The sequence below is a fragment of the Siphateles boraxobius genome, unplaced genomic scaffold (genome assembly GCF_051911475.1).
Source record: "Siphateles boraxobius isolate OS27281-9 unplaced genomic scaffold, OSU_SipBor_1 5, whole genome shotgun sequence".
NCBI lineage: Eukaryota > Metazoa > Chordata > Actinopteri > Cypriniformes > Leuciscidae > Siphateles > Siphateles boraxobius.
The window spans coordinates 26574389-26599387 of NW_027509141.1; the positions used below are offsets into that span (position 1 = coordinate 26574389).

The window sequence follows — 24999 nt, forward strand, 5'->3', positions numbered from 1 at the left end:
TTATGGCATGTTTCACCTGTCCTGTACAATTCATGCCATTTCCTGGTTTACTTTGTGTCCTGACCGAAGTCTGCTTTCCTAATTCCATTTACCTGTCTGGAGATGCTGAAGGAGCTGTATGAGTGTCTTATGCTGTCTAGCCCCTCCTCGCTGTCCTTTACTTTAAGCAGCAATGATTGAGTGAACTGCCCAAAGAGAGCTAAATGAATGAAGACGTGCCCTTTGCTTTCTAGAAATTTCCCTAATTAAGTTTGGCACTGATGTTTGTTTAATAACAATAACAAAAAACTCTGGGATTGGTTTGAAATCGATTTATGTCATATGAAGGTCAAGTCTAGAGAATTACTAAAATCTGTTATGTGGGTCCAAATGCTTTTCTAATTTATTGACAGAACTACAGATTTTTATAATGTGAAAGAGACTATAAAATGATATAAGAGCACAAGAAAATGATTGCATGTAAAATCTGTTGCAGTTGTGTGACCATTTATCTTACTAGGAAATGACATCACGTTTTGAGTGCATGGTCGCCTCATCCCTCCATATTAAACGGCAAAGACAACACAGGACAAAAGCAGTGGAGTACATGAGCCAGCATACTTATAGACTTCCCCCGTTCCCCACGCCAGTCTCTAATCTGCATGCAGACAACTTCTATGTGGATATTTGGATTTCCTCACCATAGCAACAGAGCTGCAAAACCGTGCTGTACAACCTCTCATCAGACACAGTCGTGCCTTGGCATCGCACGCGGGAGCCAGACAAAAGGGAGATGAGAAGAGGAAAGAGAAGTGAAGAGCACACCGCTGTCCTGCACCTAATTCTCTGTGGGAATTCTCCTCATTAGGACCATGACAGCTCAGTTACAACGGCTCCAAAGTGCCAAGAGTCATGATAACAGCCGGCGGTCAAGCATTCATTCCTGCGCTCAGCTGAGAGACAAATGGAGGGATGCAAAAATGACACTCTTTGCTCACCATGACAGAGCCTCTCTATGCTGAATCCTTTTGTGTCAGACTTCGATCAAGCGCGGGTTAATTGCGTGAGAGCGGCTGGAAAGATCCCCCCCCCACCCCACCTCCTCTTCCACGTTGCCAATCTGTCCTTGCCTCTGATTTTCCACTCATTCTGCCTCTCTGGTCTCTGTTTACCTCTGTCTGCTGATTTCTCCACCCCTTTCTCTCAGTCTCTCATGCTTTCGTGCTCCCTCCCACAGCTCGCTATCTCTCCTCCCCTCGTGCCTTCAAAGCCAGCAGTCTGTTCATCACTCCAGGGCTGCCTGCTACATGATCTCTTGGAAAACAGCGTCTGCGTCTTGCTCTAGCTGCTTTATGTGCAAGCCTTAAGATTTCTTGCCCAGGACAGAAGGATGCTCCTGCGCCGGCACTGATTCCTCTATTTCTCTTCTCGATTTCCCCTTCCCCTCCCCTTTCCTAATCTCCTGCCCTCTGACCCTGATCCCCTTCACCCCAGCACCCTATTCCCTCTCTTTTCTCTTCCTTTCTTGACCATGTTGCCATGTGTCTACCGGCTCCAGCCTGTCCTTGCCTTGCTCTCCTTCACTTTGTTGACTCAAGGGGAAAATTGCCCAGCCACCTGCCTTTGCCCAGACCCTCACACTGTGGACTGTAGTGGCCGCGGACTTACCCGTCTTCCGGACGAGATCCCCTTGGACGTACGGAGGCTTCTGTTGGCGGACAACTGGATCCCACGGATTCCTTCGGACTTCCTAGTGCTCTACAGTGACCTGGTCTACCTGGACCTCCGCAACAACTCGCTCTCACACATTGAGCCGGGCACCCTTAGCACTTCTTCCAGGCTTGTTTTCCTGGATCTCGGCAGCAACAACCTGACCGAGATCCCCAAAGGGACTTTTGGAGAGTCGAGGAGCCTAATTAAGTTGCGTTTGGGCAACAACCCGTACCTGAGCATGGTCAATGAAGATGCTTTCATGGGTCTTACCTCCTTGCGTGAACTAGAACTAGAACGCAATGCCCTGTCCGGGCTACAGGTGAGTGCCCTGAACCAGCTGCCCTCCCTCCGGGTGGTTAGGTTAGAGGGCAACCCTTGGGTGTGCAACTGCAACTTTGCCAACCTATTTACCTGGCTGGTGGAAAACAGTCACAAGCTTCCCAATGGTAAGTCCTTGAATTTGACATCAACTATTGTAGCTTGTTGAGCCTTGTCTTACTGTTGCATAAACGTTACTGTATGACAAGATTCTTTGCTATTTATATTACTCCAGATTAAACAAGGGACCTCTTCCTCTGATCTAAATTTAGCTCTCTCCCACCCCTACAATGACTACAAGGGATTTCCAGAGTAATGACAGATAAATGAGGACAGTGCCAAAACATTGTGTGATGTTTAAGTATGCAGTGATGCCCTTATCCTCTACAGAGCTCACATTTTACATTCCATATGGGGATGTGGTTTGTGATCATTAGACATGCTATGCATGCCGAACACCTGCTTATTCCCGCCAGGCCAGGGTGCTTGTGAATGTGATATATCAGTCATTTATGGACATTATGTTTATATGGGAACTTTCATCACTTGCTTCTTGCTGTGATATTGTTCTGCTGTTCATTGAGGTTACAGTGATGGAAATAACCAGTTTTTTTTCTGGTCTGTGATTACTTTGTGGTAGTGTTTACAGAGGTTAAAGGGATAGTATACTCAAAAATATAAATTCTGTAACGTTCTTTATTGTGTGGAACATTAAAGAATAAGAATTTTGAAGAATGTTTCTGCGTTTTCGTCTATACACTGAAAGTCACTGGGGACCTGTGTTGTTTTGGACCCACTGACTTTCATTTTATAGACAAACTGTCCTTAATTTTCTTTCGATGAAAGATGTTTGGAACAACCAAGTTTAGTAGTGATAATGGAATTCAAATTTCCGGGTATTTTACTGTATGTTTTACTGTACTGTGGTAATACCATGTTTTTTTGGGACTATAATAATTGTACCATAACAATACCATGATGCATGGATATGGTAATCATTTGGTATCATAATATACATGAAAGTAAGATATTAACACCCTAATGTACCACGGTATAGCCATAGTACTGTTTAGAACTGTAAAGTTCAGTATAAAAAGCTACTTGTTTTAGGATAGATGTTCAGGTATAATCTCCAGACTCAGACAGTCATAAAAACATATTTTGCGAGACTGAGAGAGAGAGAAAATTAAAGAGCATCATTCTCAGGGGAAGGGTCACAATAGCAAAAAAGAAAACATATTTAGCTTATTCAGAGACTTAGTTCATTGTCTGATAAATACAGCTCTGTGAAATAGATCAAGATTTTCCACCGGACACTTTATTTGACATTCATTAAATATAAGAAAGAAGCATATTTACTGAAAGCAAAGCATAAATTCCTCTAGTGACTGAATAGTACATACATATTAGTGATATGAATTTCTTACAAATAAATAGCTGAAATAAAATGCAAAAATAGATCACAAACATATACAGTCATCATATGTTTTTATTTTCTTTGTCACATAGTTTACAACATTTCATCTGAAAGTTGTTGCATTCCGTTTAAATAAATATTATATACAGTGCTAGTCAGAATTATTTGCCCCCTTGGTAAATATGATTAAAGATGGCTGTAAAAAATAAATCTGCATTTTTAATCCTTTTGATATTTTAATAAAAAAAAAAAGCAAAAATCTAACCTTTCAAGTAAAATAATTGAAAGTGGGGGGAACATCACATTATGAAATAAATGTTTTTCTCCAAAACACATTGGGAACAATTATTTGCCCCCTTTTTAAAAAATACTTTTGCAACCTCCTTTTTCCAAGAAAACAGCTCTGAGTTTTCTCTTATAATGCCTGATGAGTTTGGAGAACACCTGACAAGAGATCAGAGGCCATTCCTCCAATCTCTCCAGATCCTTCAGATTCCCAGATCCATGTTTGCACTTCTTCTCTTCAGTTCAGCCCACTCATTTTCTATAGGGTTCAGGTCTGGGGACTGGGATGGCCATTGCAGATGCTTGGTTTTTTGCTCAGTGACCAAATCTTGTTTTGATTTTGATGTTTGTTTTTGGATCACTATCCTGTTGGAAGATCCAAACATGGCCCATTATAAGATTTCTACCAGAGGTTGTCAAGTTTTGATTTTTTTATCTGTTGGTATTTGATTGAATCCATGATGCCATGTATCTGAACAAGATGTCCAGGACCTCTCGCAGAAAATTAGGCCCACAACAGTAAAGATACAGCAGAGTTTTTCATTTTACACATACATTTCTTTTTATCCCTGTGTGCACCAAACCCATCTTAAATGTTTGCTGCAAAAAAGCTTTTTTTAAAAAAAAATCCATCTGACCATAGAACCCGAAGTTCCAGTATGCAGCAAGAACTCATAAATCAGATGGTGAATACAATTGACCCTATCTCCCTCTCTCTATCTGCATGCTAGATTTACCGCAAGAGGACAGGGAGATTTACAACTTGAAATTGTATATACCGTCCTAGTTATCATTTCCCTGTGGATAAAATGGAAAATAGATAACTCCGAACAAACATTATCTAATGGGCAAACACCATGCAGCCCCAGAGCTCCATTATGTGTCATTTAGCTGAGCTGCTTGCGGTGTTTGTTTACATATGAACATGACCTTACTTAAGCGCAAGGAGAAATTAAGAAATTAAAAATTCTCTTGCGGAGTAAACACACAATGGCTAATAAAATGCAGTCCTCATGAGTACTTTGAAACATATATGCCCGGGTTCACAGAGGCTCAAGCCTAGGCTCAAGCCTAGTCCTAGACTTAAATGAATGTTTGAGCTGTTTTAACTGAAAGCAAAATGCACTGACATATCCTAAAATATGTCAGTGCTATTGTTTTGTCTCAAGATTCACACCAGTGATGTTTTGTTATAAGGTATGTTTATAAAAGCTACTTCAATTTCCTAATTTAACTAAGTCCTAGTCCTGGGTTAGTTTAAGCCCTGTCTGTGAAACCAGGCCCTAGTGTTTTTCTAAAAGTATCTGAGAATGCAACCACAGTAAACAGAAAATCACATTGAATGTCATTTGTCATTGCGTTCACATTTGCATTTGCACTATGCATATGTCCATTTCAGTTTGGTCACTGAAAAGAAGTTTGTGCATTGGGTGAAATATGAGATCTCTCAGTGGCTCCAACAAATACATTTATCATGGGCTTTCAAAGCAGTTATTAGAGGGTAATAATGAATTGTACGAGAGAAGGGAGCCAAGCTCACATCAGCATCAGCGTCAGCAGCAGACGGGGAGCCAAAAGTGGAGCCAAGCCTCCGGCATACCCGCCAACAGGCTCACCGTAGATGCACTCTGAAATTGAGTTAGGAACGCACATCTCACCTCATATTTTCCACTAATTTCTGCATCACTGGCCTCTTATGACTTGAGGAAGTCGGAAAGCAGCTGGTGATATCTACAAACAGCCTAGAATGACCTTTGGAGCGGACATAAACTGATGACTGGACTGTGCATGGACAGCATGTTCTAATAGGCTATTTATCTATCTAGAGATGGACTTCACTTACAATGATATGATGAATGAGAGTATCATGCTAATTAATTTAGATTTAGTGACTGATGTGTTGTGATCTAATCAACGACTGCTGCTGCAGTTATTGATTTGAATACAGTAGGTTATGCTTGGTGCATTGTATTTCTAGTCTAAGATATGTGATTGTAAATTCTCAGGAGAAAGAGAGTAGTCTATAGAGAAATGGTATATTCTGCCTCAAGGTTTAGGGAAATGGAATTTTAAATCAAATAAACATTGTAGCCCTCCTCCTCTTATCAGAGGAATGGTTTATTACCCTCTTAAAATCTTCAGTTGAACTGCTGATCTTACCCGAGATGCTTTGCGTTGGTCAGACTCAATTCGCGAATGCATATCTGCATTATCAGAGCTCACCGTGGATTATCCCCTTAATGAGAAGATGGATTTCCCAGCAGCATGAACTATCAGTCCTTCTATTTCTAGCTGCATGAGAAAAATGATAAGAGAAAAGAATTGTTGGATTAGAAGCTGAAAATATTACTGTAGATTATCCTCTGACCATTGCTCTTGGCTATGTTACATCCTGCAATTCATTTTCGATCTGATCTCATAGCTTCAGCAATAAATTATTCCCAAAGATGAGTTATTCACTATTTTTTTCCTTAAGTTATCTGCTGGTCTGGATAATGATGGTACAGTAACTAGTCACCTTCATTTATAGTGCTTTTAACAATATGGACTGTTTCAAAGCAGCTTTACAGTGATAATAGAAAATTAAAGTAACAGAGATTGTTTTGGCTTTACAGCAGCTCTAGAATAAAGTTGTTGTCCAGCTAAAGTTAGTTTTGTTTGATTCACTTCCGTTGCAACGATCATTAGTTATTAACTTAGGGGATTAAGACACCGTTCTAACAGAAAATTCTTTAATGCGATCTGGCCGCTCATTTGCATAAAACATTGCCTTGTGGCTCTGAGAATTTTTTTTTCGCTTCCGCGTAGCCACGTGAATCGGAATTATCCTGACATCATTTTATCAATACAGAGGTAGAGGGAAGGAGGCCTTCACAAGGGAGAGACTAGTTGACCCTTCAGGACTGCGTTGTCGTTGTGTCCAGGCGCAGGTCCTTCATCAGATCCGGTTATGGCCTGGATCCAGCGGACTGCGGTAAACCTCGGGATAAACAGTGAGACAAATATTAGAATAGACACCATCCTTCTTATGATGTACAAAGTACATCATGATTTATGGTAAGTGTTCCCGGTTCCGGCTGATCTAAACTACGCAGCCTAACATTGAATTATAGAAGTCTATAATGTGTTATGTGTATGCTAAGCCAAAGAGATGTGTTTTTAGGCTAGATTTGAACTGACAAACTGTGTCTGCTTCCCGGACAATGTTAGGAAGATTGTTTCAAAGTTTTGGTGGTAAATAGGAAAAGGATTTACCGCCAGCCGTCGATTTATATATTCTAGGTATTATCAACTGGCCAGAATTTTGAGATTGCAATAGACGTGAAGGAGTATAATGCGTTAGGAGCTCGCTCAAGTACTGGGGAGCTAAACCATTTAGTGCTTTGTAAGTAATCAGCAATATTTTAAAATTTCTACGATGTTTAATAGGGAGCCAATGCAGTGTTGACAGAACCGGGCTAATATGGTCATACTTCCTGGTTCTGGTAAGAATTCTAGTTGCTGCGTTTTGGACCAGCTGTAATTTGTTTATTAAGCGCGTAGGGCAACCACCCATAAGAGCATTACAATAATTTAGCCTTGATGTCAAGAACGCATCAACTAATTGTTCTGCATTTCTCACTGAGAGCATATGACATAATTTAGACATATTTTTTAGATGGAAAAATGAGGTTTTACAGATACTATTCACGTAACTTTCAAATGAAAGATTGGTATCAAAGAGCACACCCAGGTTCCTAACCGACGACGAAGACTTGACAGAGAAGCCATCAAGTGTTAGACAGTATTCTAGGTTATTACGTGAGGAAGCTTTTTGTCCAATAATTAGGATCTCTGTTTTTTCAGAATTAAGCAGTAGGAAATTACTAGTCATCCAAATATTTATATAAACTATGCATTCCGTTAATTTGGTGAATTGGTAAGTTTCGTCAGAGCTTGAAGAAATATAGAGCTGAGTATCATCAGCATAACAGTGAAAACTAATGCCATGCTTCCTAATATTATCTTCTAAAGGTAGCATGTACAGAGTGAACAGCAACGGTCCTAGTACTGAGCCTTGTGGTACGCCATACTGAACTTTTGATCGATAAGACATCTCTTCATTTACTGCTACAAACTGATAATGGTCAGAGAAGTATGATTTAAACCATGCTAGTGCAATTCCACTAATGCCAACACAATTCATTTATTTTAAGTCTATTTAAAGGAATGTTGTGGTCAATAGTATCAAATGCAGCACTAAGATCGAGTAACATCAATAGCGAGATACAGCCACGATCGGATGATAAGAGCAAATCATTTGTGACTCTAATGAGAGCAGTCTCAGTACTATGATACGGTCTAAATCCTGATTGAAAATCCTCACAGATACCATTTCTTTCTATAAAGGAACATAGTTGTGGGGATACTGCCTTTTCTAGTATCTTTGACAGAAAAGGTAGATTTGAAATCGGCCTGTAATTGACTAATTCTGAACGATTAAGTTGCAGTTTTTTAACTAGTGGTTTAATCATAGCCAGCTTAAAAGTTTTTGGTACGTATCCTAGTGACAAAGATGAATTAATGATATTGAGAAGAGGATCCTTAACTACTTAAGGGTAAGGGTCATTTCTAGGTCATTGTTTACTTTCTTACAGTCAAACAATTAAAAATTGTAATCAAATTAATTACATGATCTGTATTATATAATTGAATCACAATTAATTTCCAACTCCCAAATTAATAATAATATTGAAAATATTATTGATGATTCAAAGTCATTATAATGGCATTTAAAAGCATTTAATTGATTTATTCAATTCCAAAAAGTGCCTTTAGAAGTCAATATATTGTTTGTTTTTTTCCATATCTTTAAGCATATGACCATTTTTGTTTTGGGGAGGGCCATTTGTAACTGGACGCATTCTTTCTAGTAATTTTAAAATTTAATTTATTTTTTTGACTCTGTACTTTCTAAGTTCTCTTTTGTGGTTGTGGTCATTTTCATTTAGAGACGTCCTGCATTGCCTGGCTGAAAGATGATTTCTTGGGCATGTCTAATAAAATTTTCTTAGAGCCTCTGAAAATGGACATTATATTCCGTCAAAGAGCTATTGGTATATGCTTAGAATGTATTTTGGTAATGGTCTTTGGACGTAATGGAAATGGTCTTGTCTTACTCGGATATATATATATATAAAACAATCATATTCATAAGAAACATTGCTGAATCCAGGAATGACAATTTTATTCTCAATCTCTCAGCTATTGCAGTTCTGTTTCAGATGCAATTATTCTACCACATACAAACTGATATGTTCAGCTGAAATGTTAAGTACGCACTTAGGTTCAATAGCATAGTATTTGCGAACTGTATGCGTGTGTTCAATTCATAAGTATGTGGCATCATCACTATGTTTGACAGATGGAGACTCGTTTGGAGAATAGAGAGCGTCTAGATAATCCTCTGTGAGCATTAACAATCAGAATAAATGAGAGCCCATTACAGTCGATCACTGCCAAGCCTGGTTTATATCAAGACCAAATCACTTGAGCCTATGGTCACAGGAAACAGTTTTTTAAGTCTGTACACACACACACACACACACACACACACACACACACACACACACACACACACACACACAGACACAGACACAGACACACACACACACACACACACACACACACACACACACACACACACACACACACACACACACACACACACACACACACAGATAGATAGATGGACAGAGACATACGTACTGGATGGATGGCTCTGCTTTTATTGACACCATTGATTCTATGCTTATCGCGTCTGGTGTGTAGCTAGTGTAGACTTGCTCTGCGCTTGTTTGTGCTGGTGCTCTTTCACACATTTTGATTTCCCATGTGCACATGTGATCATACGCCCCTGATCACAGACTAGTCAGCCTGGCAGTGGGCTGCAATGGATAATGGCTGATGTAATGATTTAATGGACAGATGGGCCCTTTACTGTGTGACCTTTGAACTATGCCTGGTGGATGAAGGCAAAGAGAAAGTCACTAGGGTTGCCATTTAACAGATGGACAAATATGGTGAAGTTAAATCTCATCAGAAAGTTAGCAGACGTTATCTACTCGGCTTGAACTGTTGTACTATACGTATAAGAATAAAGTGCCTTCTTAATAAAAATAAAAAAAAATCAATCTATAACTTTAATGGAGATCAAGATCAATGTATGAACTGTATACAAGAGAGTGGGGTAAGAAGTGTTTCCCATGAACCCCACCCTCCTTAATCTAACCAACATAATTTTTATAATGTGACCATGTACTTAGAAGTGACTCATCATATGCTGCTGCTTGTGAATAAGAGATGCACATGATACATATACTGTATATATATATATATATATTTTTTTTTTTAAGCCAGATGGCATGTATTCTACTACTACTACTACTACTACTACTACTAATAATAATAATAATAATAGTTATTATCATTAAAATTATTCTAATTATTATTAAATAAACGTATATTATTATGAATATAATTGTTTAATATAATTATTGTCTATTATATAATCCTTTGCATATTCCTTAACATTTCTTCACATTTCTCTTTGCCTAGAAGACAAGTTAAAAGTGGCATAGTTTAAGCTTTTATTGGTTTTGAGAACTTGAATTCCCTATATACAGTAGTTTCACCATATGAAATCCATGTAAAAATTTACGATTTTACGAAAATAACTTGACTCTTTGCTCACAAAGTGTGCTCAGGAGAGGATGTGCTCAGTGGACTTTCTCAGTCAACCAGCAGCCTCTGCTATGCATCTTTTACGAGGGAAACAAGTGTAAACATGATCCACCGCTGTCATCACTGCTCATGGTTGAGACAGAACAAAGCGCATCTATTATTAACATCACCTGTGACCTCAGACTGCCCTGACCAGTGTAAAAGTAGCTTGAAGGGGCTCATTTTAACTGATTTACAACCAGCTGTTTACCCAAGACGTGTTAACGGAAACCTTATAAACTGACCTTAGACTTGAGATGAACGTCGCTGATCGTTGGCCAACACTTTTTCCCCCAAAGTAACACACAGTTTATTCATGTTCAACATTTTATTGATGTGACCATGATTTCTACAAGTTGATTCACGATCAGTGTTGAACACAGCGCTTGAATAAGACTTATATGACTTCGATATTTTCCTAAGCTTTTATCAGGTTACCGTCTACTGTCTAGTCTTTAATCACATGATCAAAATATGACCTGCTAATGAACTAAACAGTTGGACAGAAATGGCACACACACACACACACGCACACGCACACGCACGCACACACACACACACACACACACACACACACACACACACACACACACACACACACACACACACACACACACACACACACACACACACACACACACACACACATTATAATTAAATTAATTTCCACCATCTGGGCATGTCGTAGGCTGTATATCGACTGCCATGCTGTACTTTCTGCATATATCCTTATTATGTAATAGAGATCAAATTAATCCTCAGCACATAGTTTGTTTTTAAATGCATGCGGTATGTTCTGCCCCCACTGTGGTTCTGTCTGCTGGCATGTTTCCGTAAGTGCGATAGTGTGTATTTTTTGCATGCTAAAATAACTCCACCGTATGCTTCATGCCACAAATGGTATGCAGAGTATGTCTAACTGCACCACTGAAAGCAATCCCATGTGTCTGTGACATCACCGATTTGAGGGAAACCCTTCCTGATTAGAATGAGTCACGCACGGCTGTTGCTGACACAGGACCGAAAGCTTCTTTACTATAATATCTCGCTTGCTAATTCTCTACCTCCCCTTGACCTTTCTGTGAGCTTCATCTTTAACAGTGATTTTCTGTTTAAATGCTAATACATGCAAAATAGTACAATTTTCAGAGCTCAATCAAACAGCTAATACTTGTACCTCCAAAGAGAGCCCTTGAGCTCCTGTGCAATGTATTACAAGGTAGAGAGCAAAGCTAGAGTTAAGCTGAGGTCAGGCAAGGTTGTCAATACGCTGAAATGCACACCGGCTATTCATGCGCCTACAGTCAATGGCCTGAATGGAGTTAGAGATGGGGAAGATGCCAGACTCCAATATCAGGCTCACGTCGGGCAAATAAATCAATCACTGGCAAGAGAGTGCGTTACACTAAAACATTCATTCCTCTTACCAGACGCTAATTTTGAATGTAATCCATCAAGTGCCGACAATCTCCTGGCCCTCTTTGCTTGATGGCATTTGAATTCCTCACTCGTTCACTATATAACTTGTATAGTGAATGCCACATGGTTCACTATGGAGAAGAAGTAAATGACAATGAATTAGAGAATTTTAGTGTAGACATAAATTATATCTATACATATACATTCTATATCTGATTGAAAGATATACTGAATGTACTGAATGTTAGATTGCTTATTGTGCCCAGCTGGTAACAACGGAACTTGTAACTACTGTATATTTGGCTAACGCTTCAGAAAACAGTGTCTCAAGCGGTTTACTCTCTCAAGTTGTTTTAAACCCGAATAAGTGGCTTTCTTCTGTTGGAAATAAAAGTTATCTTGAAGAATGTGGGTAACCAAACAGTTGCTGGTCCCCAATTAATTCCATAGTATACATTTGGAAGTCAATAGGGACCAGCAGCTGTTTGGTACCCTCACATTCTTCAAAATTAACTTATGTTGTGTTCAGCACAAGAAAGAAATGAATACAGGGTTGAAACAACATTAGAGTGAGTAAATATTTGAGTACATTTTAAACTATCCCTTTAAAGGACGATTCCTGCCAAAAATGAACCTAGGGCTAAATAACACATGGGCAATCGACCGTTTTCTGGGATGCGTTTTCATGATAATCGAATGTACCCAGTTTTATCTTTCATTTTAGTTTTATCACAGATTAATTTATAACGCTAGTATAGGGCATAGAATAAGTAAAAATAAAAATCGCTAGTCAGAGCCGGCCCGAGCCATTTGGGGGCCCTAAGCAGAATTTGATTTGGGGGCCCCCTCCCACTACGCGAAGTCACCTGTGCTTGACGATTATTGATAAATGTCACGCAATAATGATACATTATAAATGAACACAGTGAGGTTATGTATTAATACAAAATAAATACTTAAAAAATAGATGCCTACTTAAATAAAAAAGTTTTAACTTTTACTTCACTCTTTTACTAACTCTTTGAAACTTCTTAAAACAAACTGTCTCAAAATATATAAAATAAATTATTTATAAAAAATAATGACAAAACTGAGAAATCAGAAACATAATAAGAGCAAGGGTTCAACAATGACAATTATTGTTGAAAACTGTAAAAATATTATTATTATTTCTCAACTGTCTCAATACAGTGTAACTGTCCTCAAAATATTTTTTATTATTATTATTGTAACAGACTTTGTTGGATTGTACATGACAGAATCCAACAAAGTCTGTTACTATAATACCGGTAATGATGTACTGGCACTCGTTGTATGTGTGTTTGCAATCTATTTTTCCCCTCGGGGCTTGCCGTAGATAGGAATGGGTCGTGCGCACTTGGTACTGCGTGTCGCGGGTTTTTGGAGTTATTGATCTGTGGTATAATAAAGTGGAGAAGAGTTCAAACTGCTATGTTTATTATTTATTCAAACTGCTACCCTTACACCTAGAAGGTTAAGTTCCCCTGTGGCTATTTTCTCCAACTTAAACCGATACCGTGACTATGCGCAGTTGCGCACGAATTGTCTATGCACTCGCGAGGTGTCTAGATTATGCGCATGATTTAAACGCTGGCAAACACAGCAGAAGTTGATGGCAGGTATATTGATCATGAAATCAGAATTTTCTTGTCTTGAATTATTCATTCATTCATATTCATTCATTCATTTATGTCAGTTGTTTAAGTCATCTAAAATAAATAAACTCGATTGGGGGGCCCCCTGGTGGACAGGGGGCCCCAGCATAATTATTGTCTCTACCTGCAAACCGAAACATTGAGAACTTTAGAAGCGTACAGACAGTTTAATAAGGAGGTACTTTATAAAGACAGTTCACTTCGCGTTTATAGGCAGGAGCCATCTTTGGAAAACAGTCTCGACCAGTTGAACCACGAACGCTACGTGCTGGTCGATAGTCACAGTTCAGCTCACGTAGCACGGCGTTCGTGGTATAGCGATTTTTATTTTTACTTATTCTATGCCCTATACTAGCATTATAAATTAATCTGTGGTAAAATTAAAACTAACAATAAAACTGGGTACATTCGATTATGTGTTATTTACCCCTAGGTTCATTTTTGGCCGGAATTGTCCTTCAAGGACAAGCAGCAGCATGTTTTCTATATACTGTCACTTTAAGACCAGCACGTGACACATCTAATATAAACGCACATGACACGCACCAGAGTTTCTCTCAAATGTTTTTTACAATTAACCAACTGTTTATGTAAACCTTGTGTGTATTTGACAATATTAGTGCAACAAGACTCAAAAGATAACTTAGTCCAGTAACCAGGTGCTGTTTGACAGGCTTTTAGTGCGCGCGCTTTGGGTTTATGCGCTCAGAAAAGTGCATGTTAGAACAGTGCATCAGAAAAAAAACATCTAAAATCGTGGTACCCCTAATTACAATGAGTGTATTAATGATAGTATAGTTTATTTTATGTTTTACTAGCCTACTGTTATTTCATACTTCATAACATTCAAAAGCAATAAGCTACTAAGCTAGTCTTACTTCAAACGATTGTTTAGGTCAGTGACATCCACTCGAAACTTGTAGGTGTAACTTGGAGGGGTATTGTTTGCAGTACTCATGCACCCCAGGTATATAATAAGGTCAGGATAAATGTTAAAATTGACAGAATTAGGCTTACTCCATGTAGCAAAACTTATTTAGGGTCAGGGAAAATCAGCGTGATTAATCTCAGACGCATATTTGACAGAAGACTGTATTTTGACACTCACGAGAGAGAGAACCTGACACTGTCTAGGCACATCCTGTCTCAGATCCTCTCATTAAAAGCAAGCGAGTGTGTTAGTTTTCCTCTGGGCCTCTTAGAGCTGTACTGGAATCTGACCACTTTGAGTGTTCACAGCTCTGGTTTCACAGCCAAGGGTGTGAAGAGACCTAGTATCTTTTTCAGCGTTTACAGTGTTAACATGCACCTGAAACAAAATGCAAAACTTCATCCTATCATTGATTCATATATTTTATAGTTCCTCTTAAAAATACATTATGGAAGGATGAACAAGGAAAAACAATCCATTTAGCAAGTTTTATGGGTCATATTTATTTGAATATTAATGTATTTGAAAATTAATAAATTCTCTATATTTAGAAATGTTTTTTAAACACTTCCATGTCCTAATTATGTAAACTCCTGTTCAAAGATTTGGGGTCTGTAAGAGTTTTTTTTATTAAAAGGTAAATTTATACATTTATAAAAATAAAAAAAAATGAGTGCTTTTATTCAGCAAGGATGCATTAAATTGATCTAAAGTAACACGAAATACATTTATAGTCTTACAAAAGTTTTCTACTAAATATAAATGTTGTTTTTTTTTAAAATCCTGAAATTTGTTTCTACAAAAATATTAACGTTGATATAAATGTTTTTGAGCATGTTTCTTAAACACCAAATCAGCATATTAGAATGATTTCAGAAGGATATCAATAATAAAATACAATAGAATACAATAGAAAAGTGTTCTTTTAAATTGTAATAATATTACTCTTGTTACTGTATTTTGTTCAAATAAATGCATTCTTGGTAAACTGAAATAAACGGAATAACAAAAAAATCTTACCAACTCCATACCTTTGATCGCTATATACAAAATTATTAAATGAAACATTGCATCAACAAGCTAAGTGGATAGATTTATGTTAAAGAAATATATATAAAAAATGCAATTTAATAATTGCAAAATACGAACATACATACTATTAATAAAAAAAATATACACTTCTGTAAAAACAGTCAGTAACCTATCCACTTGTAGTAAATTATATTCGAAACCCTCTGGCCTGTTGCCCTGAACCAATTGTTCTGACTCTTTGTTCCCCTTCCTAAATAAATTCAAACACTCCCCTTTATGGGCTCTGAATAATATTAGCTGCTCCACTTTTCAGCTTACTTTTTTATGGTAGGGGAACACACTGACACCTCAGTATCAATCAGAGCATCCTTAGTAGAACAGTTCCTTTAAATAAACTTGACCTTTGTATTCGGAAAACAAACATATTGAAAATTTCCACAGGCTCTTTATAGGACAAGTTGTTTTTGCCTGGTTTGTGCCCTCCGTGAACACAACATATACATCTCAAACAGTGTTCAAAATCTCTTTGAACTGTGGCACAGTGCACCTGCAGACATATAAATATGATTGAAATTTCAGAAACCTCATATCTGCAAAATATAGCTCCAATATAGCAGGCTGTTGAAGTACAGTAACCTGTGACGGAAATAAACCATTTGCAAACCGTAACCAGGTCACGATGCGCTGAGGTTAAGAATATTTCCTGCCACAGAGTATTGATTAATTTATCTCTCTCTGAGCCCAGCCTGTGCTCTCCATCTTCTGAGAATGAAAATAGAATAAAAAAAATATACCTTGCGCAGGTATATGTGACGTGCTAAGAAACATTAATCAACCTGGAGAGGCAGGTGCAGGATCACATGATCAAAGAGCATAGCCTCTTAAAGTGCCAAAGGCCAGTTTCTGAAGTTAGCAGAGCGATGAGTGTGAAGCTATGTGAATATAAATGCAGGCCATTTGTCTCTTTTATCCTCCAGTGAGTTGCTGTGAGGTGAGGTGAGTTGTGAGCTGTGAGGTGCATTTTTTTTTTTTTTTTTTTTGCTGAAATGTACTTTATATATAAATGTATGTTATAGTTATAGAAATACAGTTATCAAATCAAGTTAATACAGTTAACAGCCGGAGCAGCCGGTGAGTCATACAATTTTAGTCCTCTCTGTATTATCCCTATCAATAAAAGTGGAAAATAATGATGCATTAATACAAAAATATTGTTTAAATAAAATAAAGACTTGCTGCATGACAGCTTAATTGCTTATCATTAGAAAAAAATATTTTCGAAACAATCAAGGCTGTCAAATAATTGACTAAAAAAACTAAGGAAAAAACTGGTTATTTTAGACATAAAACTATGTATTACACTGATTATTATTTTTTTTAACACCAACTATGCACCACTTCAGTGTTTGAGGTTTTCCATTAGTTTTGGCTCCAGTATCGTCCACCCACCTGCTCTGAGCTCGACTTCCCCCGGTACTTCCACCTGTGAGTTAATCATATCAACATTTCATGCCTGACACTGCAGGACATTTAGCCCACTGAACGTGTTTATCTTGGAAGCTAGTAATTTAACACAAAAATACATACCAGTTTCTGTGGAAATATTTACAATGTTAGGTTCCTTGCTAAATATCTGTCTACAGTCATGACAAAGTTGATTCTATTTTGTTTATTGGGTGCACTAGAGGTTAATGCTTTAATGTTCAAAAAACATTAATCTCATTCCTAGTCTGTCTGAAACAATCTTATTACAAAAGCATTACAAAGCATCATGTGGCCTCTTTAATCTCATGACCTGTGATGAAGGTGCTCTGTTGTAAAGGACTGGTGACACATTAAGCATCATATTGGTAATGGATAGTCCTGGCTGTCATTGAGAACTGGTGACTAATGCCACGAGAACAGGTATCAGACTAATATCATCCTGTTAAAAATATCCTGACAACCTCAAGGCCTGCAACTGTCCATGATTTTTTTAACCAACAGGTTTCCTTTTTCAAATGATCATTTATGAACATTTCCTTTGGACTGAGTTTCCAGAAACCAATATGAGTTTCAGTAGCATAATAAAAGCACACGGCTGGCTGGTGTCAGGACTGAGGCTGAGGCCATGACTGTAACAACCCATATTTAAAACGTCTTCATAGGCTTTAATTGTTACATCAGATCCCTTTAAATGAAATTACACTTGCGTTTCATACACACTGTAAAACATCTGACTGTGAATGAGACCGCATATTACTGGCTGCTACTTATCATGCTTGTATATACTGTAAAATAACAGTACCTCATTGAATTGGAATTAACTTCAGAGCTATTATGGTAAATTAGTATTGAACTCACATGACAGTCAGCAAATCATTCATCACTTTTTCATCACAGCGAATCTTTCATCACACACAAACATGTGGGAACCCAGCATGCAACACAATCCTGTTTTTTGTTATGTTGTGTTATGATGAAAATGACCTACCGTGCATTGATTTTACTGTAAATTTCTGAATATAGTATTTTATTGTAAAATATCACTGGTGGTAGATTATTTATTCATTATTTTACATGAATGATTTCAAAACTATGCATAATGTAAAATAATGAATGATATTGAATTAATAATGTAGAATTAAGCATGCTATTTTTTTTAAATAAAATACTTTAAATACAGAAATGTATAGTGAAATCAATGCATAATAGCCCCCCCCCCCCCCCCCCCCTAATAACACAATATGTTAAAAAAAAAACTGTAAAATAACCAGATCTTGTTGCATGGTGAAAATCCATATATAGGGGAATACCCATAAGCCCTAGCACTTGATTAATTCAATTTTAAAATAATGTATAAAGTGTTTCACTGTAAGTTTCAGAATATTTTATTTAAAGAATATGTTTACCCATCATTATATATTAATTGTTAATCATTGTTTTACATTACACATCATTTCCGTGCAATATGTTATCTACTATGTTGTCTGTTTCACAGTAAAATGCAGAATTTAGTAATTTACTGTAAAATAGTAGTTGAAGCATGTAAAATGCTTGCAGTGTTTTACAGTACAGAGCAAGTGAAAATGAGAGCTGTAGATTCACACTTCTGTCGTCTTCTGCCGTTGTGCTGCTATCCCACACAAACTGTGAGTTCGCTCTGGATATAGTTACATCTCCCACACAGAGCCTCACGCTCCAGTGCATCAGATGACCTGGCAGTTAAAAGCAATGAGAGCGAACATGTCATCACTCCCATTCTTCAGTGAGACTGCACGTTCTGATGTGAGAGAGAGAGAGAGAGGGAGAGGGAGAGAAACGAGTGAAAAAGCCCAATACTTGTTTTATCATCTTTGGATCTCATGACATGCTCCTGCTGTTTTTTTTTTTTTTTGCGTTTAAGCATTTAGCCATAGAAGAAAACAAGCCAGCCCGCCTTGATATCATTTACTTTTCTTTCTTATTTCTTTTTATTTTCTGCTCATTTAGATAAAGATGCATTCTTTTCTGTTGGATTCCTCTGCGTAAACTCTAATCACTCTCTTATTAACATCTTCTCGCATACACAAATGTGTAATGTAAGTTGATTATATTTCTCCGCGCAGCTTAAAGCTGTTGTCGGATATTCCTTTCTGTGGATTTCATGATTATGTGTGGTAGACGTGCCCGAGTCTCATATGCCCTTAATTTCAGTCTCATTAACACACAGCAGTGAATCAACAGGGTCACACTGAGAGTGTGTGCATGTGTGTGTGTCTTTTACTTCTGTTTTAAATGAGTGAGGGCTGACAGTCTGACTTCTGTCCTGGTCCAACAGTGGCATAAATAAACATGAGAGCTATTTTTGGCCTTCTCATGAGCCCCCTGCCATTTTATTTCCATCTGTAAAAAAATCTAACCATTGTAATGTGAAGCCTATACAACAATAACTAAAAACTGTATTATGTTTGTGTGCTTCTTATACAGGTATAGAGGGAATGGAGTGCTCTTTGCCCACCGATGGACGCCGTGTGCCTCTCAGCCAGCTCTCCCAGGACAGTTTTCGGGAGTGCCAGATCACCCTCACCCTCACCGATTTCTTCATCATCATCTTCTCGGGCATCTCTGTCTCGGTTGCCGCCATCATGGCCAGCTTCTTCCTGGCATCCACCGTCCACTGTTTTCAGCGCTGGAGTAAGGGCAATAAAGGGGACGAGGAGGAGAGTGAAGAATGAGGAGGGAGCCGAACGACCTTCAATATGATTCAGAGCTGCCAGTTCTTGACAGAGTTCAAACAAACAGCGTGACTGAACAGATACCAGGAAGAACTTGAGCAGAAATAGCCTGATAGATAGTGGCTAGTACGGATGCAGTACCCTCAGAATCAAAGGATTTTTGGTATGAAAGTAAGCTTTAGTATGCAAACTTCCAGGGATTTACATGTTGAAGGAAATTCTTTGAGATCCTGTCCTGCAGTAATTCTCAGTGTCATTGTCCTCAGAGTTTCCCTTCATGTAGTCAATATTAAGTTTAGCAAATGTCAACTGTGCTACTTGTTGATTGTGCCAAATTAGCACAGGTAGGCAGTAATGGTTCAGACAAGCACTGATGAAATAGCTATACAAATTCATGCAAGGTGAGTCAGAAGACAAACGATACTTTATACAGCCAAGTATATGTGATGGAAGCCATTTTCTTTCCATTTTTAAAAGGATGGGGGAAAATAACATGAGCTTAGAGAGATTTTAGAAAGCATTACCTGAAATTGAAAGTTTAAAATAGAGCTTAATGTGAATAGCCGTGTCAAATGCCGCACTTTAAAATGGTTCTAGCTAAGTTACACCTTCCCTCAAAGCACCGGGTATACTGGTTCAGCCCAGATCTGCCAAAGAACGCTTAGACTGAGGGACTGAGGTTAATGTGTTTTGAAATATAGATTTATTTTTCTTTAAAGAGAATCTGTAATCTTAGCAAGATTACATTTATTTAGCGTAATTATAGTACTCACATATTTACCCTTAATGTGACTAACGACAATATTTATGGGATACAAATATAAGTACATACTACAAATGTCATTGTATTATTCATGTCTTAAAGGTATGTTTGCAAAAGGCATACAGTGGGCTTAAACAGTATTTGGATATTTAAGTCAAACTTCTATATTGACATTGCAAGATTAAGCCAAGCAAAGCACAAAAACAAACAAAAGATTTGTGATTGGTTGAAATAAAAATGAATGATTAATTAAAATTGCCTTGATGTATTTTAATTTAATCATTCATTAATATACAATGTATACAGAAGAAAAAATTGCTTTGAGACTGCTTTGTGAAAAAAAGTAATTGCAGAAAAAGGAAGTATGTTTTGATTAAGTACAGCATCCTTTCTTTGCAGAATTTGAAAGTGTGTCCAAGTATGTTTTGAGACCATTGTACATTCATGTGTCTTCAGATTGCTGTCTAGTGTCTGTCAACTAATAATAATAATACAGTGTATAACTAAATTTGTTAATGATGTCAATTCCATCAATACCGTCTATTTCAAGAAAATTATTTTGTCAGTAGACTGTGTGTGGCAAATGATTTTCGATTGTCAGGAAAAGACATTTGATTGTTTTTGTTTTCCTTTATTATTACTTCAACATCTTGCTTCTTTCATATCCTTATTTGAATGGGCTTCATGTGTCTTAAGAATTCGCACATTAATTTGCACAAATAATCACATTCATTAATATCCCAATATCTTTCACCATCCTCTGTTCCACTTTTGATGTCCATTAGCAGATGCTCTGGATGTGCTATTTGGAGAATAGCTTTTTTTCCAGACAGGAATCACAACTTCATTTTTTGCAGTGCATGAATAATTTATTGGATCTGTGAAATGAGGCAGACAGTGTGCTAGTCTTCAAAAATGTTGAGGATGGAAAAAGAAATAATTGTGATTCAATAGCCGTCTTATTTTAAATTAATTTTTATTCCAGTCACACAACCTCAGCTATCATATTGTGTTAGATGTAAGAAAGCAAAAATGCATAGTAATGTAGTGTAAAAGTTCCAGTGTCAGGACACGGTTGACCATATGCACAATCTTTCAAAGCTCGACTGTAGCATCGTAACATCAGCAAAAATCAAACCTGCAGCTATAATATTTGTCATATTGAATGATTTCCTACCCGCCCCACATATTTACCAAAATATTTATAGCTAGCTGTATGTATTTGCAACTTAATATGCCATGACAGTACAGCTGTTTAGTCATGACGTCAGATTGTAGGCCGACCTCGGCATGGTTTCCCATTGGAATTTCAAAGTTTTTGAATAGTAGGTTCTGCTTTATGGATAAATTCAGAAAAAAAAACATACATTATACATAGTCAAACCTGAAATGTGAACTTTGAAAAAGACAATGTTTTAAAAGTTGCAATATAAAGACAATCAGTTGTTAGATTAAGTATCTTATTTTTAATATTTAAGAGGCCCTATTATGCCTTTTAACAAAGTCTTTAATTTGTTTTGGGGTCTTCTAGAACAGGTAATTTTCATGCTTGAATGTTCAAAAAACAGATTTTTGCAGCACCTCTCTTCCCAGTTGGTCAGTAACACTCTGGGCTGCGTTTCTCAAAAGCATCAGCTGATCTTAGAACAATGGCCACCAATTGTCTCTAAAATCAACTTAAAATCAGGCTTACGAAGCTTTTGGGAAACGTAGCCCTGTTTAGTTCCGGTCTCTATGAAGCCTCTCCGTCTGAAAAGCACAATGTGCTTTTATTGGTTGGTTGGACCAATGTGTTGTGTTTGGTCAACAACTTTGAGCGTATTTTAGAAATGTCACGCTGACCATAACCATGACTTTCAACACATTACTAACGCTAACTAACTACTCAACCAGGCCTCACCCACCCCATGCTCCCCACCTTTTTTTTTTGCGTATGCCTAGGGTGGAAATTATTTAAATAAAGAATATTATGACGTGTACATTCTCGGAAGAAAACTCAAGACTACAACTGAGGCGTTTTAGGGAGTTTAGAAACAGTGCTTACTGATATAAAAGTGTCACCCTTTGGAGTGGACTTTGTGCACACTGAACCATTGTCATGCGCACTAAAGAAAGTTGAACATGTTAAAAACATAATAGGTAGTCTTTAAAATCATAAATTGAAAAGTGCTAATTAATTTGAAATTACTGAGGGAAGCCATGACTTCGAAGTTTTTAGAACTATAAACAGAACAGCAGCTGATTTTACATGGATCATTTCATATGTACGATGACAAAATGCATCAAATCAATACTTTTGCTTCTCTACAGTAGCAAGTAAAATAGCGTGTTCATTGCTGTACCATCTGTCAATAATTTAGTATGTGTGTCATTTGAAAAGAGCCCAGAGGTCCCATTATTATCCTGTGTCACAACTGTCACACTGAGCAATGTAGTAAAGATGTGTGTTGCATTATAACACGGAGTAAATTTGTTCTCAGTCTTAACTGAACATATATATCTAGAAAACCAACTACTATGTAGTTACACTAGAAAGAAAGAGGGATAAAATTAAATGAAGGTTTTTTCCTGCATGACCCAATGGTGACATCATTCAGTACTTTGTTTTTTACTCCATATGGCAGTGCACTGTTGATGAAATACAATATATTAAACAGTAAACTATTTTCGACTGATCTTTTTTTCTTTACATTGATTTTCTTCATTTTCCTTACCATTTCTTTAAACAGCAATGTACATCTCTGTGAAAGAGACGTGTTTGAGTGGTACTTTCCACGTAAAGTATGATTAGCCATAACTCTAATCATAACTCATAACTTTTTTGTGGTGGGGGAATGTGAAAGACTCAGCCACAACATAATTTCACGCCCCAGTATTAACACGTGTGACGTCATTCCACGAATGATAATGAACTGTCCGGTCATGTCCTCAATCTGTCGGGAGCACAGATGACTTAAGGGACTTCAGTCTTAGTAATCAATAACAGCATGTTTGGCTAGATACTTTTGTAGATCTGAAGAATCGAATGATGAAAGCAATATATTTAGGGAAGTTATAAACTGTCAAAAATTCACCTGTTACCTATGGGTTTGAAATTAATATTGATTCAGAACTTGCATTAAAGAGTTAGTTCACCCAAAATGAAAACTCTGTCCTTCCAAATCTGTATGCATTTCTTTTTTGTGAAGACCACAAAAGTATCTTTTTAAGAATGTTCATAATCAAACAGTTTTGGGGACCACTGATTGAAACACAAACAATTCTCTTTTTTTCTTTTCTTTTTTTGTTGAACTTTCCCTTTAAATCTTAAAGAGATAATTCACTCAGAAATAATAAAAGATATAATATAATTTGCATCAGTTATGCACCTTCATGTCTTTTTGAACCTGTATGCTTTTATTTTTAATTCAGATTCATCTTCATGGAGCCCTTCCATATAACAACAGTCCATAATGACCACATCTGTCAAGCTCCAAAAAGGACAACTAAAATGCACTATGAAAGTAGCCTATATGACTAATGCCTATTACAAGTCTTCTAATGCAATGAATCTGAACAGACTGAAGTATGTCATGATTGGCTGAAAATAATCCCTTTCCTTGTTTATTTTTGCTCTCAAATCAAATACGATGAAATCAATTGGATCAGAAGTCAAGATTTTCAGGGAAAAAAAACAGCAGCATGAAGGACATTTAAATGTTTAGGTGAACTATTCCTTTATCTATCATAAAAACTGAATATGAAAACTTGTGAAATATTAATTTAGTCAGTATATATACCTAGCAGTTCAAACCCACTTTTCTTGTAAGTTTCCATGCACAAATGGATTAACGTAATTTCCAAGTCGGTGTTTGCATTCACTAATGATGCTTTTTGATATAGATTACAGCTGTGGAGAGGAGTGGCATCTAGTTGGGTCATGTGACAGGTGTTTGCCCACATTGCTGTTTTATAATAGAGCAGATGGTCAGCCCCTGATTTCACTGTTTGGATTTTATCCACATGAGTCTTTAATGACTCCAAAAAGCGCCATAAAGTAATAGGTGTACAGTGACCCAAGTGTGCAAGAAAATGGTAATGCCCTTCTCCACAAACTTGGTGTTAGAAAATCTATGGTGAGAACACTCAGGCAATGAAGGGTGGAAATAGAGAGCCCTCCTGCAAGCATTTACTTCATTTGGTTACCATGGCTACAGGGCCTGAGGCTTGCACGGTGGGATGTCGAGGCGTGAGAGAGGAGGGAAAGGCGGGAACACTTGTCTGTCCTGCTCACACTAAGAGGAAGTGCCATTTTCGGGAGATCCGTGTCTGACTGTGTTGCCAGGTCCCATCCTCTGATTCTATTTTCAGTGCTAAAGAGCAGGTAGGAGATTCACAGGGTCACTTTAAGCTTAGAGCTCAGTCTCTTCTAATTAGTTGTGGTTCAAATAACACACTACAGAGAAGTCTATTCCGATTAATATGGCGTGACCTCTATTTTTCACAAACACACTCGCACTCAAACTCTC

General features: G+C 37.5%; 1 protein-coding gene across 1 annotated transcript; it reads left to right on the plus strand.

Annotated features, from left to right (window-relative positions):
* Nucleotides 1–565: 565 nt before the first annotated feature.
* Nucleotides 566–23157, plus strand: lrrc38b (leucine rich repeat containing 38b). Its single transcript, XM_077203640.1, has 2 exons — nucleotides 566–2138; nucleotides 19481–23157. The coding sequence occupies exons 1-2, from the start codon at nucleotides 1511–1513 to the stop codon at nucleotides 19726–19728; spliced, it is 876 nt and encodes a 291-aa protein (XP_077059755.1). The 5' UTR covers nucleotides 566–1510; the 3' UTR covers nucleotides 19729–23157.
* The last annotated feature ends 1842 nt before the right edge of the window (nucleotides 23158–24999 follow it).